The following is a 16,154-nucleotide window of genomic DNA, read 5'->3' as shown; positions in this document are numbered from 1 at the left end:
GTTTCCTCAAGTCCATAATACCACAATTCCTCCACCCTCCGACTGACTATCCATTCATTCATTCATTCAGTCAGTCAGCCGTCATTATCTCCGTCAGTGCTCTCCTCCTCTCCTTTTCTGATCTCCATTTCTGATCTCTGCCGGCTGCTCAGATTCGCGCTGTCGCAATCCCCGTCATCCGCGTCTTCGCTCCGACTGGGATCCCTGCATACAATCTTCATCTGATCAATGATCGATAATTGATCTGAGCTCTCACGCTTGGATCAAGCTTGCGCTGTACAACCTCAGCGCGTCTGTCACATCTCAATTCGGCCGCAATTAGCAATCAGGGGGGCTTGTTATCCCGCCATGGGGACCTCAGACCCTCCAAAAAGTACACCGGTAGTCAATCAGCCTCCGTTCCCTCTCAGCTTTCATAGCGCTGTGGCGTTATACTACAGGAAAGCATTTCTTCGGGTGCAGTGAATGGTAATTCGTCGCAATGTACAGTAGTAGGCATAGAATGAAACGCCGGTGCAGAGGTAGGCATTGTCGTCTGACTATGGTCCGGTGCAGGCTATTTGTGTTCTTCATTTAATTCGGAAATAATGGCCAAGTGAATTTTGGTAGAGCGCCTCTGTGTTGTACCACCAATGGCAAACGTCAATCCCACCATCCGAGCTGTAGCGCGTAAATGTTGCCCGACTGTGGACAAAAGGAGTTTGCATTGACAAACTTTCCGAATCATGAAATGCCGGTTTTTGGGGGGGTTTTTTCCCACTCTCTCCTTTTATTGGTATCTTCTTCTGGTTATACGCGCCAGCCAGCCCAAACCTTGCCTAGGTAGATGTCACCATTGGTAGAAGTAGTATGTGCTCCCTAGCAACCCGCTAATGCAATGCAATTGGGTGGAATTCGACTTCGCAAAGCCAGGGGCTGTCAGCATTACACAAAACAACAAGTTGACCCGGTGACTTTCCGGGAGGAAGTAGAATCGTAGTTGTGATATAGCAGTGACCAATTCTGGATCCTCTTTAGTGTTCGAAACAATCAGGTCCTTTTCACATTATACTTGGACAACTCTAGGTAATATCTACACCAGTATAGTCCAATCCAGGAAGTGTGCATGTGTAGTCACTGCTGCGAACTTCGACTGCGTCTCACATTATACTCAACTCTTTCCCCTAGAATCAACCGTACTGGAGCTCAAGCAGCCATGAAAAGGCTATCGTTGGTAGGTTCTCAAATGATGACCCTACGTAGTGAGGCATTGTCGACAGAGGGAGTAATGTGTGGACACTTTGGAGATGTAATACCATATGCCATGTAATGCTGCAAAACGTGCTTCCAAAACTTGAGTTTAGGTTAAACTATTACATCAGGGATTTCTTTATTGCGGCTCACGATAGCCCCTGAGGGCTCAAAGACGTATTAATTCTTTGACATGATGGTTGTTCACATACCATGCGATCACAATAGTCATTAGCATTTAATCCCATTATTCTTGCGTCCGAATAGTTCTAGTCAAAAGCTCTACTGGTAGTGATTGCCTAATTACGCCCCAGGGGACTCGCCACAGGGTTTGTCCTAGTGGCCTTCTAGCAGAAAGGATTAAGATAATGAAGAGATATTTGGGAGCCTATTGTGAATAGTTCTATTCAGCCTCTAAGGATGTATCAAAGTCATCATGTTTGGGGTGGGCACGTAGGAATAGACACATGCTACGTCTTTGTCAAACACGGTGGAAATCAGTTGATGAATCAAATTACACGAAATAGATATACAAGTTGCCCTTTCTAAGAAGCTGTTGTCAAAAGGGGTGCTATGTTCCTCTCTCGTAAAGGAGGACGGGAGGCTTAGTAACGATGCACTGGAAAGAGCAGATAGAGAGTATTATATATATATGAAAAATGGGGGATTAGCCAATTACAGTGGGAATCGAACTTGCAAAATAAATCGCCTTGCCTCTAGATGTTGGAAGTCCCTAGAGCTACAACGCGCCCTGCTTTCGCATTGATGGGTATTTCTTTGCGGCGTTATCTAGCACCGTGCGACCTCGGACGACCGTAGGACTCTTGCGAGGTCACCTTCTTCCGGCGTCCCGGAGGAGGGCGTCCTCTGCAAGAGATCCTACAGCCTAGCTAGTACCGTATCTGAACTGCTGTCCTAGGGGATCGTTGAGGGTGCAACTCTACCCACTAGGCCACCCAGTACTGTTGATGGGAGACGCGTTTAACTATTGTTATAAGGTCAGGAGTGTTTGCAAGTTTGCAGCTAGGTACCTGGGTACCTGTGGTGGTTGGTGTGGTGAAGGCCTCAGGCAAACCGTCGTGTGGTTGCTATGGTTGCCTGAGATCGCGAAACTCACGCGCTTAACGTGACTGACAGTTGCCCACCACATGTACCCTTCGCTGGTACTTGAGTACATACCTCAAATATTATTTTGAATGTGTCTGGGACACGCCAGCCCAGTATTTTCCATAGATCGCTACAATTCCTCGTGGCCTGTTCTATGATATAGAGACCCATTGATGGCAGCTTCAATGAAAATCATCAAAAATCACTTAGATATTAAGAACCCATAGAATAGTCTGATACACTCAACGTCAAGCCAGACGAGTAAATCTAAAGCCAACACCTTCAATCGGCGATGAGTAGAGAAGGACGATCTCAGTGTGCCCTGGGTTCAGATTCAAGTATAATAAGCTGCCAGCTGTATGATATGCTACTGTGTTCTACAGGAAGATGATAAAAACGCTCACTAGAGTTGTGAATGGAACTTACGTTGCATTGAAATTAATAGCTGTTTGATGGATTTTGTCAGAGTTGGGTGTCCCAGACTGAGTAGAAGGCTAGTCACAGTCAAGTAGGTAGGCTGAATGGTAGTAAAGGGGTCAATAATCCATTGAATCATGAGCCAATCAAATCTCCAAAAGGTTCTGCTACCCCTTTGCAGGACCAGAAGGTCTAAATAGCCACCCCTAGGGTCTATGCGACTATAATTAAACCTCTGAAAGATGTCTAGATAATGATATTACGTGGGATATACATTTTACAAGGTAGGAGACCTAGTACTGTATAAGTGAATAGCCTGTTTACTTTCCGGCCATGTATCTATATTTCCTCTATAGAAATGAGAGTACTACAAGCTCAGAAAACCGATCCTTGACTGGCTCCTTGGCTCTGAAGGGGCCTAATTAGACGTTATATGTACAGCTCAGAATAGTCTTGTGTAATTCCACCAGCGCCTCTAAACGGTGAATATCATCAAGCTAAAATCAAAGCGTTATACTCAATTGAGACTGACGTTGCAAAATTGACTTATAGTTTAGTTCAGATCGCTTTACGTAGAGTTTGTGCAGAATAGATATCAAAACATGTTTTTACTTCGCACGTAGCTCGAGGTTACCAGTATTTTAGTGCTGAGCAAATTGAATGTGTTAGGGGTCTATAGAGAGGAGAGCAAAGAGATACATTGTATATAGCTAGAGAAGTCTGAATGTCTTCAGACTTCTGACCCCTTCTAGACTTTGTGCCACAATGACTCTTAATGTATACCTTGTACATCTTTTCTGACAGAATGTATTCGGACGTAATGATATGAACAGTTTTTGACGATACTAGAATTGGCCATATTCAATTTGAAGAGGGCGAATGTCACTGCGTGCCTGCGAATATCTAGCTAAATTAACAAAGATAAATTATATTAGTGATAAGCAATCCTGAGGGTGAGAGATGTCGACCAAGAACAATCACCATGGGCCACCGCGAGTCAACTCAAAATACATAGCTGTGTCGTCGTTGTCGTCTCTACTTAAGAGTGACATTCTGTTGCTGTAGCTTATTCAGGTCATCACGGGCCGTAGAGTAGTTTAGATTGCAGCGACGGTACCCGTCGCCATGCCTCTGGAATCTCACTCGGGAATTAGGGCATGCTCATTGGTTGCAGACTCGCCAAGAGCTGACCAATTACACGTACACGTTCATGTTAACAAATAATATGGTTGGACTTATTGGATAGAATTAATCGCATGTGTACTGCAGCGATACTAGTGACAACCTCTTGGCTCTTGATGAGCTCACCACATAACTCTACCCATGCGGCGGCCGATCTCTGCTCACAGCCGATGAAAGCTAGAGAGCTTGAGAAAGGAGATTATTCTGTAATGATGAGAGTGGTTGTTTCCACGAGAGCATTTCCTTCTCATTAATACTACTCGACTGAAAAGGCCGAAAATTTTAGTATCTCGTCCATGCCTAGTAGCATGATTAATCTCTGACGTCTGGAAGGCGTGTCTATCAACTCTCATAGATGGGTGATCCTCAAGAAGATCAAGAACGAACTCACGGCAATCTTACATAATGCCGACAATTGACTGACATGTCTACTGGTGTAGAAAAGCAATCTTCGAGAGGGTGACTGCCAAGTCTCGAGCATGTGAACAGACATTCTCACTATTGGATTCAGCGGTGCCAATAAGTTCCCGTGTCGAGATTCGTGAATCCTGAGAAGTAGCAGTAGGTACCGAAAACACTGGTCATATTCTGAGGAAGTACGCCAGAGTAGGCCACACATGTGGTATGCAATGACGGTTCAAAATCATCTCAAAGTGACACGTCAACAACGAGGAAGCTCTCATGATTCCACTACGTTGATAAGACATTGATATGGGCATTGGTGATGCGACGTGCACGCTGGAAGACGAGCAAACGGCACTACCAGACTACAATGCTACTGTAGTAATGATAAGAGAGACTCGGCCGACATGGCTGGTTGCATATGCAGGTGGTACACAAGTAGTACACGGTGCAGATGGTGCTTTCGAGACAGTGTGTGTTGGGCTAGAGAGATTGAGAGAGCGGGAGAAGCGCCTAGCAGATGGTGTCGGGGACATCGAAAGCAGATGCCCAAGATCTAGATATCGAGTTAGCATCAGCATACTTGCGAGTTATCACCAAGCGAAGAAGAAGTGGAACAATAGCATGACCTTATCGCTGTCGAGAAAGGTGGCAGCATGACCACGGAGACTGGTAGTGCAAGATATCTGCCAGACCCAGAGCATGTGAGCATGCCCGCACAACAGTGAGCGCTCCTGTCTATAACATGGCACATAACTGATAAGGGACATCTCGCCAATCACACCACACATGCAACACTGCTCACATACGTGGGATGTTCTGGGGTCCAATCCCATGGGCCCGATGCTCCAAGTTCAGACTGCCCTCGAAACTAAGTGCTTCCCCAGATTGACTGGAACATTGTAGCACATGCCGACCAGGATTCTTGGACACCTTGACACAGACTACACAGATCCCACGCTCATCCGTGTTTGTGTAGAGATCTCGACCGAGGAAGAGGACAGAGCAAGTGGGATCTTCCAAAGCACTGGGACCAAAGCCATGCGGTACCGCTGTAACCCCCATGTACCTCAAGTATGATACCTGCAGCCAGCCGAGTTGTGGTGAGATGAGAATGTGAATGTGTGGGTGGTTTATGGGCCGATGAAGCAAGTTTATGTCCTGTTGTGCTACTCGTGGATGTGATGAGATTGTCAGTCCTCGACGTTTCCTGCATTACCAACCGTCGACAGTAATATCGGCACAGGAGAAAGTCAAGAATTTTGGGGATTTGTGACCCGAGACTACGGCACGATGACTTCATTATTGAGCCCTTTTCTTGTTTTGTCTCATGTCTTGTACATGTGCTTGTTGAAAGCCTGTTATGCGTAACGCTGGGTAGGCAAGGTTGAAACCGACCTCTTTGTATTCTAAGGGCTCGTAAGAAGACCAATAGGCATCTAGATAGTGGTGGTGAAACCCACACGGGCAGTGGTTTTTCGACTTGATACTCGGATTGTCGATAGGAGGCGAATGCTAGTGTACAAATGCTTGCGGTTAAAAATAAGGAAAGGTTGCTTCTATACTAAGTGCCAGGAAAGGTTCATATAGATACATCAAGAGATTGTATAGCTGAGGAGTAATGTAATATGATCTCAGTGTATATGAGACGTCTATCTAAATAAAAGAGAAGTTATCATATCCGTGAGGATGTTGTGCGCCCACTTGAACGCAGTCTAATCTTCGGTACCTTGACACTTGAGAATATTCCAGGCCAGGAATTGTCACAAAATGGCATGTTCACTGCTCGATTTCACATGAACTTTCTTAGGATGTAGCTCGAACTGACCTCGAGAGCCGCCACACGAATGCAAGGCTTATAAGGAATCCCGTGGCGCCTAGGCCGATGCCTAGATACCAAGCGCCTTTATAGCCTTTGAGTAAACTCTCCGGTTCCAGTCCGCCGTCGTTGACATGAAGTTCTATAGCACCAGCGAAACCGAGGGCGAGAGCGCCGCTATAATTGACAACAGTTGTGACAAGGCTAGCTGCAATGCCCTGGTGTTCCGGTGCCACAAGATCCGAAAGCATGAGTGTAGCAGCAGGAAAGCTTAGGTCCATGCCCCAAGTGATAATGATGTTGCAGAAGAATGTTTGTAGCCAATACGACTGGCTAATGGGAGTCGTAGCAATCAGCGTAATGCCAACCGTAAAGGCTAGAAGAGCAAGCGCCATTACAACCGCAGGTCCGACTCGATGTATGATAAAGCCCGTAGTCAAGGCAGCCGCAACACCGGATACAATGATCGGACTGTGCCAGGCCGTGGCAAGAAGTGGCGAGGCCCCACGAAGTACCTCGTAGAATTGCCAGATATAAAAAATGTATATACCGAAGCAGCCCCAACCGCAACCAATAGCAGCTAAAACGAAGCCAACACCGATGTTAAGAGCTTCAAGGGGAATGAGGGGTTTGCGAGCATGTTTTTCCACAAAGACGAAAATCGCACAGAGCAGGATACCAGCCAGCAACAAAGCTGACACATACGCATTCCTCCAACCAGCTAATGAGCCTTGGTTCAAAGCTACACTGATGGAAATTAGACCCGAGACGCCGGTCAAAGCCCCTAGAACATCAAGTTCTGCACATAGCTCGACAAATCCAAGACGGTTCCGGACCGAGTCAGCATTCTCTTCACACCTGAGACCTGAATTCAAGGAATCTGGGATCACGAACAGACCGGCCAGTGTGATCCCAATCAACACGACGGAGAAAGCCCAGAATGCATAGGGCCACCAAAGTAAAGCGAATAAGCTTGTGACTGCCGGACTGATAATCGCGGAGGCGGGAGCCATGGCACCGAATATGGCGAACAGCATGGCCTTTCTTGGGCCTGGCACGTAAGTCACGCCTAGAAGAGCAACTCCATTGGGGATCATCAACGCAGGCCCAATACCTTGGAGAAGCCGACCCAGTAAAAAGATGTCATAACGAGTTTGGTGATACCCCGAAGCCTGTATGGGTATAAATACGGCCAAACCAGCTAGGAGTGAGGATAATGCAAACCAGACATTACCAATAAGAAAGAGTCGCTTGTAGCCGTAGATGTCGCCTAACCTCCCCGCAAGAAGAATAAACGTCCCAACAGTGAGGCCATATCCAGCCATCAACCAGACAAGCTGTGCAGGTTTCGTGGTGCCCAGGTCAGCTGCGATAAGTTGTAGTATGCAAAGTGTCTGATGGAATCCTGAGTCTAAGAGAAATGGTCAGACCTATTTAAGTCAACATGTTTGAGAGAAGAGGGTAGAGTGCTGAATAGCTACTCAAGATGACTAGGTTCGGTTGATTGAATACGCACGAGGGGTGAAGTTAGATGTCGCTACCACCGCGAAGAAGGCTACTTCGTGGTATAAACTCATTGGCTTTCCAAGGAAGAGAGAGGCGCGCTGGTCCTGTTCATTCCTCTTCTCAGCATCACTACTGCCGCTTGTCGTGATCCCATCGATTTTACAATCGCTTCCTATCGTTCTGATGGACAGGGGAGTGTCGTCTTCGTGATAGCCCACACATGTTGCTGGGAGATCTGACATCGCGATTGAAGTATTGTATTTGATCAGTCTTTTTTATGTTGGCGTATAATGGAAGCTGGCCCTGATGTGATACAGTTTGAACTTCTGCTGGACGGACAGATCGAGGAACGTGTGGTTTATAGCTCGGACCACTTATACAGACTGTCTTGGATAGGGATAGAGGCACGCAGTTGTCTAAACACTGGCACTACCATCCCATAATGATTTTTCGAGACCACTGCTGGCTGGCCATCAGAGGAGGCGTTAGTTCACGGCCGTAGCTCAAATCAAAGCCGAAACTCTCAGATAACATCATTACTGGACATGGACCGGTCTACTACAGTGAAACCTTAGCTGCATGCTAGCAACTATCTGGTACAACTGTCTTCACATCTCACTAATGGAATCCGTTAAATCAAGCTTCGGGACTCGTGTGACTCGTGAATTGCGCCATGACCTGGACGAATAATGTCACCAACTTTCCGTATGTGGTGTCAGTCATATTGGATGAGAGGACGGTCTTGTTTCTGGATTCGACTCATCTAACTCTCCCTCAAGTAAAAAGCGCCTAGGTTCATTGCAATAGACTCAACTGGAGCGGCGAGCTGAAGTGTCTATTTAAGAGTGGCTTCAGAAACAAATCGATATATCGTTTCGGTTCGGCACTGTGAATCAGGAATGTCGCGCGTATGTACAGCAGTGTTTGAGACTGGACTCCGTAGCTGGAACGATCGCCACATGGTGGGATCTGGAGCAAACATTGCCACGGGTGGTCCTCAATACTACAGGTAGTACTGATGGCGGACTTGAAGCTTGTGAATTCAATAGAAATGACGGATATCTTGTGCACAACGCCAGTGCCGGTTAAGAAGGTTCTAATCAGCTGTATTGTGACCCTCAGTGTTGTTCTCCAATAGCTTCAAGTTTAGATACCTAGTTAGCTTATTTGGCTTCAAAGATTGCTCTTTGCAAGCAAGCAATTGGGCGCACTGCAAGTTTTTTATCTGAGCAAAATTCCTCATCGTGCGATAAGAGACCATGTCCATTGGGGCTGAAAGCTCAGCAAGTGGTTCATCCAAACGAACTATAAGTCATGGCGACTGAGATGCTGGTGCTCATACATAGCGAGGATACACACAGTACACAGGATTGTCTTGGCGAAACTAAGACACTGTCGGCCGGGGAAGCCAATCACGACATGAACTATGCCGCCACGCCGTTTGTGAGAGGTCAAAGGTCCCTGGAAGACGAGGTGAGCTTAGCCGTGTTCCATCGTGTCTATTTGATAATGAACGAGGAGGCAGCCAAGAGTTTGTGTCGTGCCATGCGGGCACCAAAGGAACGTTCGTCAAGTGCGTGCTTCCAGGCGAAACAGGCGAAACATGCGAAACTTGGGATGAATTAAAGTGGCGGTTTAAGCAGATGGGCAAGTTCAGCTAGCCAGCTGTCGTTGAGCTGTCATTGAGCTGTCATTGAGCTGTCATTGAGCTGTCATTGAGCTGTCCAGCAGCTGGGCAGAGCTCATCCGGACCGACCTAGGGCTGATCCCGGTCAGACTGCCGGTCCTCTCACCTGCAGATGCGCGCCCCCCACCGGGTCTAGAAGTTATCGTCGTCATGCGCCTCGCAGCTCACCAACACACTTCCGGTTAGATTAGATGGTAGATGATAATTCGAGTGCCCCATATTCAACTTTTCCTGCTCCCCATCGAAGCTATCTTCAACAAAGTATTTTGAAGGTCCCCGCCCACACACCATGTTGCCAGGGGTGCGACAGCTATGCTATATCATGTTAGTGGTCACGTAAGAGCCGCGCCCTCTGCGAGCTTCGTGCGCCTTGCGAGGCGCCGCGCGCAATGTCGTCCACTACCCTGGTCTTGGCCGTCGCATTCAAGATGGCAGACCAGTGCCGCCGCGACCGTTACTCAAGAAGTTTCCGACAGCGCTTCGTTATCCCGAGCGCGCCCTGAAACCCTAGCTATCCCATCCGAAGCTCGATTCAATGAGATCAACGTACAGCATCTGAGTGCCCATGTGCACAACCAAATCTTCACCAACAAAAGCTCCCCGGCCCCCCCCGAGCTTGTCGACCTCGCGAAAGACCACCTGCGCCGTCACAATCTCCTCGGCAAGAACACCGACAACACTGCGCCCATTGCTTTTGATGTTCCCCCAATCCAGGGAGACACTCTCGACGAACATTTTTACAGACTTGGTTCTGATTGTGCCGAACCTTTCTTGTCATACGCAAAACAATTCGCCTTAGCGAATGCGCCTCCTCGTCCGAAGAAATGGATAAGGCGTAGTGGTTGGACCAAATACCCGGTGGATGGATCTGAGCCAGCACCCGTTGAAGCCCCTGAAGAAAACATGCTTTGCTTCGATGTTGAGGTCATGTGGAAGGAAAGCTCATACGCCGTCATGGCTTGTGCCATGAGTCCGACTGCCTGGTATGCCTGGCTTTCGCCATGGCTGTTGGGTGAATCCGAGAACGACAAGCATTTGATTCCATTGGGCTCGTCTAGTCAGGATAGAGTCATTGTAGGTCACAACATAGGCTATGACCGCGCTCGCATCCTCGACGAGTACGACTTGGAGCAGACTCGGAACGCCTTCTTGGATACTATGTCTCTGCACGTCGCTGTCAATGGTATGTGTTCTCGGCAACGGCCGACATGGATGAAACACCAAAAGAGCCGGGAACTGCGAGACAAAATCGCCAAGGAAACCAGCGATATGGATCTGGCGAATCTCTTGGCGAGCGACGCTTTGCGCGAGGATGAAGAAGAGCTCTGGGTTGAGCGAAGTTCAATCAACTCGCTCAGGGACGTCGCCAAGTTTCATCTCAACACAACGATCGATAAGGAAGCACGGAATGATTTTGGCGAGCTGGATCGTGCGGGTATTGTTAATAAGCTTGATCAGCTGCTAGACTATTGTGCTGCGGATGTAGCCATCACACATCGGGTGTACAAGATTGTGTTCCCAAACTTTTTAAATGTCTGCCCACACCCCGTCAGCTTCGCGGCATTACGACATCTTTCTTCTGTCATCTTGCCCGTAAATAAATCCTGGGATGCGTACATTGCCGACGCCGAAGCGACATATCTTAAACTGTCTGATGCCGTCCAAGAACGGTTGATTGGCTTAACCGAAAAGGCGTTAAAGATCAAGGATGATGAGCAGAAATGGAGCACGGATCCTTGGCTGAAGCAGCTCGACTGGTCTGGCCAAGAAATAAAGATGGTCAAAGGAAAGAAGAAAGGCGACCCGCCTCGTCCTGCTGCCCGACAAAAGAAGCCGGGCATGCCCAAGTGGTATAAGGGCTTATTTCAATCAAGCAACGCGCCTATGAACCTGTCTGTCAGAACACGCATAGCACCGCTTCTTCTTCGACTTGCCTGGGATGGCTATCCGTTACATTGGTCTGACAAGTACGGTTGGACATTTCGAGTGCCGCTTAAAGACGCATCCAAGTATAGTTCAACACAGCTTGTTCGGTGCGATCTCTCTGACGAGCCGATTGAGGCGTTGAAGAACGACATCGGAGCATTATACCTTAAACTTCCCCATAAGGATGGGCCGACTGCTAGATGTGCCAATCCATTAGCCAAAAGCTACCTCTCATATTTCGAAAAAGGCACGCTCTCCTCTGAGTACCCATATGCTAAGGAAGCGCTTGACATGAATGCATCATGCTCCTACTGGATTAGTGCCCGTGACCGAATCATGTCACAGATGGTTGTCTACGAATCAGACATATCCCCAAATAAAAACAGCACAACCCCAGAACGTGGATATATTCTGCCGCAAATCATTCCTATGGGAACAATTACCCGCAGAGCTGTCGAAAACACGTGGTTGACGGCGAGCAATGCGAAGAAAAATAGAGTTGGGTCGGAATTGAAAGCAATGGTCAAAGCACCTCCCGGCTATTCCTTCGTGGGCGCCGATGTTGATTCAGAAGAGCTCTGGATTGCGAGTGTGATAGGTGATGCTACTTTCAAGCTTCACGGAGGTAATGCAATTGGTTTCATGACACTCGAAGGAACCAAGGCTGCGGGAACTGATTTACACTCTCGCACTGCCTCCATTTTGGGCATCACACGAAATGATGCCAAGGTGTTCAACTACGGGCGGATTTATGGTGCTGGACTCAAATTTGCTGGTACATTGCTGAGACAATTCAACCCTGGCTTGTCAGAACAGGAGACACTTGATGTTGCCGGCAAGCTCTATGCCACTACAAAGGGGACGAAAACCAATCGCAAATCGCTCTATAAACGGCCTTTCTGGAGAGGAGGCACCGAATCTTTCGTCTTCAACAAACTAGAGGAGTTTGCAGAACAAGAACGGCCACGGACTCCTGTATTAGGGGCCGGTATCACCGAGGCGCTTATGGGCAGGTTCATTAGTAAAGGTGCCTACCTAACCTCTCGCATCAATTGGGCCATTCAATCATCCGGTGTTGACTATCTTCACCTTCTCATTGTCTCGATGGACTACCTCATCAGACGTTTCAACATTCACGCTCGTCTAGCCATCACAGTACACGACGAGATCCGCTACCTAGTCAAAGACGAAGATAAATACAGAGCTGCCATGGCACTCCAAGTCGCCAATCTCTGGACACGAGCAATGTTTGCGCAACAGGTCGGGATTGATGATCTTCCCCAGGCATGCGCTTACTTCTCAGCTGTCGATATCGACCATGTTCTCCGTAAAGAAGTAGACATGGATTGCGTGACCCCCAGCCATTCCACTCCTATTCCTGCTGGCGAAAGCCTAGATATAACACAACTGCTAGAGAAGGGACATGAGGCGTTCCTCGATCCAGCTATTGTCCCCGCCAAGTATGCCCCCAAGCTAGACGACATTCCTTACACTCCACGAGTTCCTGTCATGCAGTCTCTGGGTATGACTCAGGATCTGAAAGATCTCAGCTTCCTTAAAGCTCAGATCACGAATGATGACAAAGAGCTACGCGACATTCTCAAAGATCAGAAGAAGGCTTATGGCGGCGGATCTTCAACAGGCGGCTCGCCGAGAAAACCAAGACAGAGAAAGATAGTACCCTACAGTTCCCAAGCTCAGCTCATACCCCATATGTACGAACCTTTCGAAGCCAAATTCCCTTCCAAGCATACCTTGAAGGAGAATGATTGGACATTTGAGAGGATGCCACCTCGAATTTGGAAAGGGCCGGGCCCGAGACTATGAATCAATCGCTCTATTGTATTGTACGCTTACTGACATAAGTTTACTTGTATATCACGCTTTTACTGCATGTACTTTGGGTGGCTGGAGTATAGGGTTGAGGTGCATTTTCATCGGACTGGGCCGCCGCGGCGAAAAATGACGGGCGGTATTCTCGTGCCATTAGGTACAATGATGTATGATAAGTCGATTTGGATGGCTGTAGATATTTAATTTCATAATGTAGACGATAATTACGATGGGGAAAAGCTCTGTTTTTGATCAATCTAATAGCTACAGTACTGTACATGAGATCTTTGTGTGTAGTAAGAAGGGAGCTATCCGAGGAAAGCAAAAATAAAGCGCGTTGATCCTTTCTCTCCTGTACTAGTCATAACATTGAATAACCCGTTTGGTCAGTAGCTGCAACAAGTAATAAAAACACACATGAAGCCTAATAAGCAACACAAAACTTTCTTAATCATCGTGGCATGTAGGAGCCGCGTACGGAGGCGGCGGTGACGATGTCGGCGAATCAGAAGGCAGGGGCAACACTTGCGATGACGCTAATGCTGGCTCTTGAGAAGTCACCAAGAATGCCTGTAGATTCGTGACCGGATGGAGTGCCCCTGAAGATACTCGACTATATTACACAAGCTGGAGTCAGTAATTGCCAGGTAGAGCAGGGTTTCAGCTCATGTTTCCTGAGTATGCAGGAGTAATGAGGCCCGAAATATGTCTAAAGGGGTAAAATATGACTCTAGAGAACTAACCTGCTGCGGTCACGACGATCACGCCCACCAGACAATGGAGAGTTCTCTTGGGACGTGCTGAGTGGCGTGGCAGGGTCGTATGTGTTGGGCTCAAGTCGGTAACGGCTACTTCGCTGGTACATCTGCTGGACTTGATTACTCACTTCCTCGTCAGAGAGCCACTCCTCGGCGTCTCTGGCACGCTGCAAAACTATCTGTCTTGCCGCTTCCTCCCACTCGAGGCGTTCACGTGCGTTGCGCGAACGTTCGATGGTTTCTTCAGGAGGGGGGGTATGCCAGTCGATGTTACGAGTTGTAGCATTAACGGATGGGTCTGGGGACTCTGTAGGACGATGAACAGGCCAGTCATTGATGATGAATGAGTGTGCTTGGGGGATTATGATCTCCGGGTCTGGTTCAAGGCCATCGACGTCAGATAACGATGCCGGTCTCTGTGCAACCAGCTGTCCGTTTGCAACAGTCATGCTACTGGATGGAGACTGCTGAAGAGAACCGTGTCTCGTCCGTTTGGTCAACCTTGCAGAATTCAGAGGCTCTGGGACAAGAGAAGCATGCGTGTGGTTCTGATAGAAATCTGCAGTGAGGGGATCACAACGTCCTAGGCTGCATGCGAGTCTATCTGAGGTGGGGCAAGCTGCTTCATAACTGGGGTCATGGGTATAGGGGTCCTGATGAACTTCATTCACGATACCGTCAGCATCATTGTCGTGACCACCATCAACACTGGATAGGCCTCCGCGTCTCGCTGTGTCAATGTCTGCCTGGGTAGGCGGATTGGAGCTCAATGCCGCCGTGAGCCGATTGAGGGTACGTCGAAACGATAGCGCTCGTGGGAATCCTGCTTCATCTATTAGTTATAGTCTTTAGCCCGCTGAGTAGAAGTAAATAAATCCGTAATGGCGTAGAAAGGATAGGCTGGTAGGCTATGCTACTACGCGTAAATACAAAAAGAAATAATTACCTTGTCCTCTAAAGCCCCCGGGTGGCTCAAGGTCTTGGAGAGCCCCTTCAAGAGATAACTGTCCATCATCGGAGCCGTCTTCAATATCTGGAGCACGCCGACGATTGGAGCGTCTTCGGCAAAAGTGAAAGATACCATACGCAACCAGAGTGAGGACAATTGACACACAGACGACAACAACTATGGTTGTGATCATCTTCTTATCACCAGGAGAACCATCTCCAGTACCCATGACGGGCGAGTCGTCTCTGGGAGCCATTGACAACGAGCAGGTTCTAGGAGTAAAACTATAGATGTCACAGTCAGTCTGTGCCATATTAACAGAGGCAGAACTATGTTTCGAGTGACTGCAAAGCATCAATGTGCTGTCACAACCACAATGTGATTCTCACGATGCTCTCAAGTCAACATTCTCTGATAGGGGTCGGGCGGAATTACTTACTTCCAGTAATGCAATTGGAAGAGGACGTCGACGAGACAACAGCCTTGGAGCTCAATTGCTCTGTGAAAAGCAATGTTAGCTTCTTTTCTGAGTCTGGCTCAATTGCCTTGACAATACGACCTAGGGTTACTGTAGGTATGCCGTCGAAGAGGCGAAGCCCCTCCAAGCCTAGTACAAGTTTCAAGAGCTTAAGTGCTGTAGGATGATAACTCACTGCGTTCGAGGATGTAAAGAATGCAGACCAAAACGTGATGGTTCGACGATGGAAGAGAAGAGAATGTAAGGGGATTGGAGAAGGGAGAAGAAGAGGAGGAATCTGAAGTGGGCAGATCAGAAATTATATTCTAAGCCAACACGGCACTTGCTGCCTGTGTCGACAACACCTTCCGTGTGGAAGCACACCGTGTAAGAAAGAACTTGTTGTCGCCAAAAAAAAAGGTACCGGGTGACTCACTAAGTGCCTTCAGGGGGGATATCAGGGGGCCGAACAAAACTAGCAACTGTAACGACTAGGACCATTAGTGGTTAGCTGATGTTCGTATCTTGAAATACTCGCATCTACTCTACATGTATTTAATGCTCTTACGGGAAGATCATTAATATCTGAAGTATCCAGGTCAAATCTTCCCGGGGGTCAATGGGATACATACCTGCTGATTGAACAGAAGACTGATAGAACTACAAGAGAAAGAACCCTACTCATTAGTCAGTCCCATGCTCCCAGATGCCTTCCGGGTCAGCTATGAACAGGTAGGTAGGTAGGTACTGCATCAAATCAGTGGCAAGGGGTGGGTAGTGGCTAGGGTAGGTTGTCACTCACGGATGCCAGAACCAGACTTGGTAGTCTGCCAGTAACTGCAATTCGACGTGTTTTACTGTAGGAAAGAGCTGATATCACT

General features: G+C 47.9%; 3 protein-coding genes across 3 annotated transcripts; 1 reads left to right on the top strand and 2 right to left on the bottom strand.

Annotated features, from left to right (window-relative positions):
* Positions 1 to 5,659: 5,659 nt before the first annotated feature.
* Positions 5,660 to 8,441, bottom strand: F5B22DRAFT_16308 (major facilitator superfamily transporter). The gene is made up of 2 exons (XM_047969251.1): positions 7,674 to 8,441; positions 5,660 to 7,568 (listed from the first exon to the last, which is right to left on the bottom strand). The coding sequence occupies exons 1-2, from the start codon at positions 7,903 to 7,905 to the stop codon at positions 6,145 to 6,147; spliced, it is 1,656 nt and encodes a 551-aa protein (XP_047836414.1). The 5' UTR covers positions 7,906 to 8,441; the 3' UTR covers positions 5,660 to 6,144.
* Positions 8,442 to 9,482: 1,041 nt separating this feature from the next.
* Positions 9,483 to 13,392, top strand: F5B22DRAFT_16233 (DNA polymerase gamma). Its single transcript, XM_047969245.1, has 2 exons — positions 9,483 to 13,141; positions 13,267 to 13,392. Exon 1 carries the CDS (start codon positions 9,663 to 9,665, stop codon positions 13,101 to 13,103), a length of 3,441 nt encoding a protein of 1,146 aa, XP_047836413.1. The 5' UTR covers positions 9,483 to 9,662; the 3' UTR covers positions 13,104 to 13,141; positions 13,267 to 13,392.
* Positions 13,124 to 15,072, bottom strand: F5B22DRAFT_653108 (uncharacterized protein; the record flags this gene model as incomplete). Its single annotated transcript, XM_047979687.1, has 3 exons — positions 13,124 to 13,722; positions 13,853 to 14,690; positions 14,814 to 15,072. The coding sequence occupies 3 exons, from the start codon at positions 15,070 to 15,072 to the stop codon at positions 13,557 to 13,559; spliced, it is 1,263 nt and encodes a 420-aa protein (XP_047836412.1). The 3' UTR covers positions 13,124 to 13,556.
* Positions 15,073 to 16,154: the final 1,082 nt, after the last annotated feature.

Source organism: Xylaria bambusicola (assembly GCF_022495145.1).
Source record: "Xylaria bambusicola strain CBS 139988 unplaced genomic scaffold F5B22scaffold_1, whole genome shotgun sequence".
Classification (NCBI taxonomy): Eukaryota; Fungi; Ascomycota; class Sordariomycetes; order Xylariales; family Xylariaceae; genus Xylaria; species Xylaria bambusicola.
Note: the sequence above shows the minus strand (reverse complement) of the source record. Positions and strands in the feature narration are given on the sequence as shown.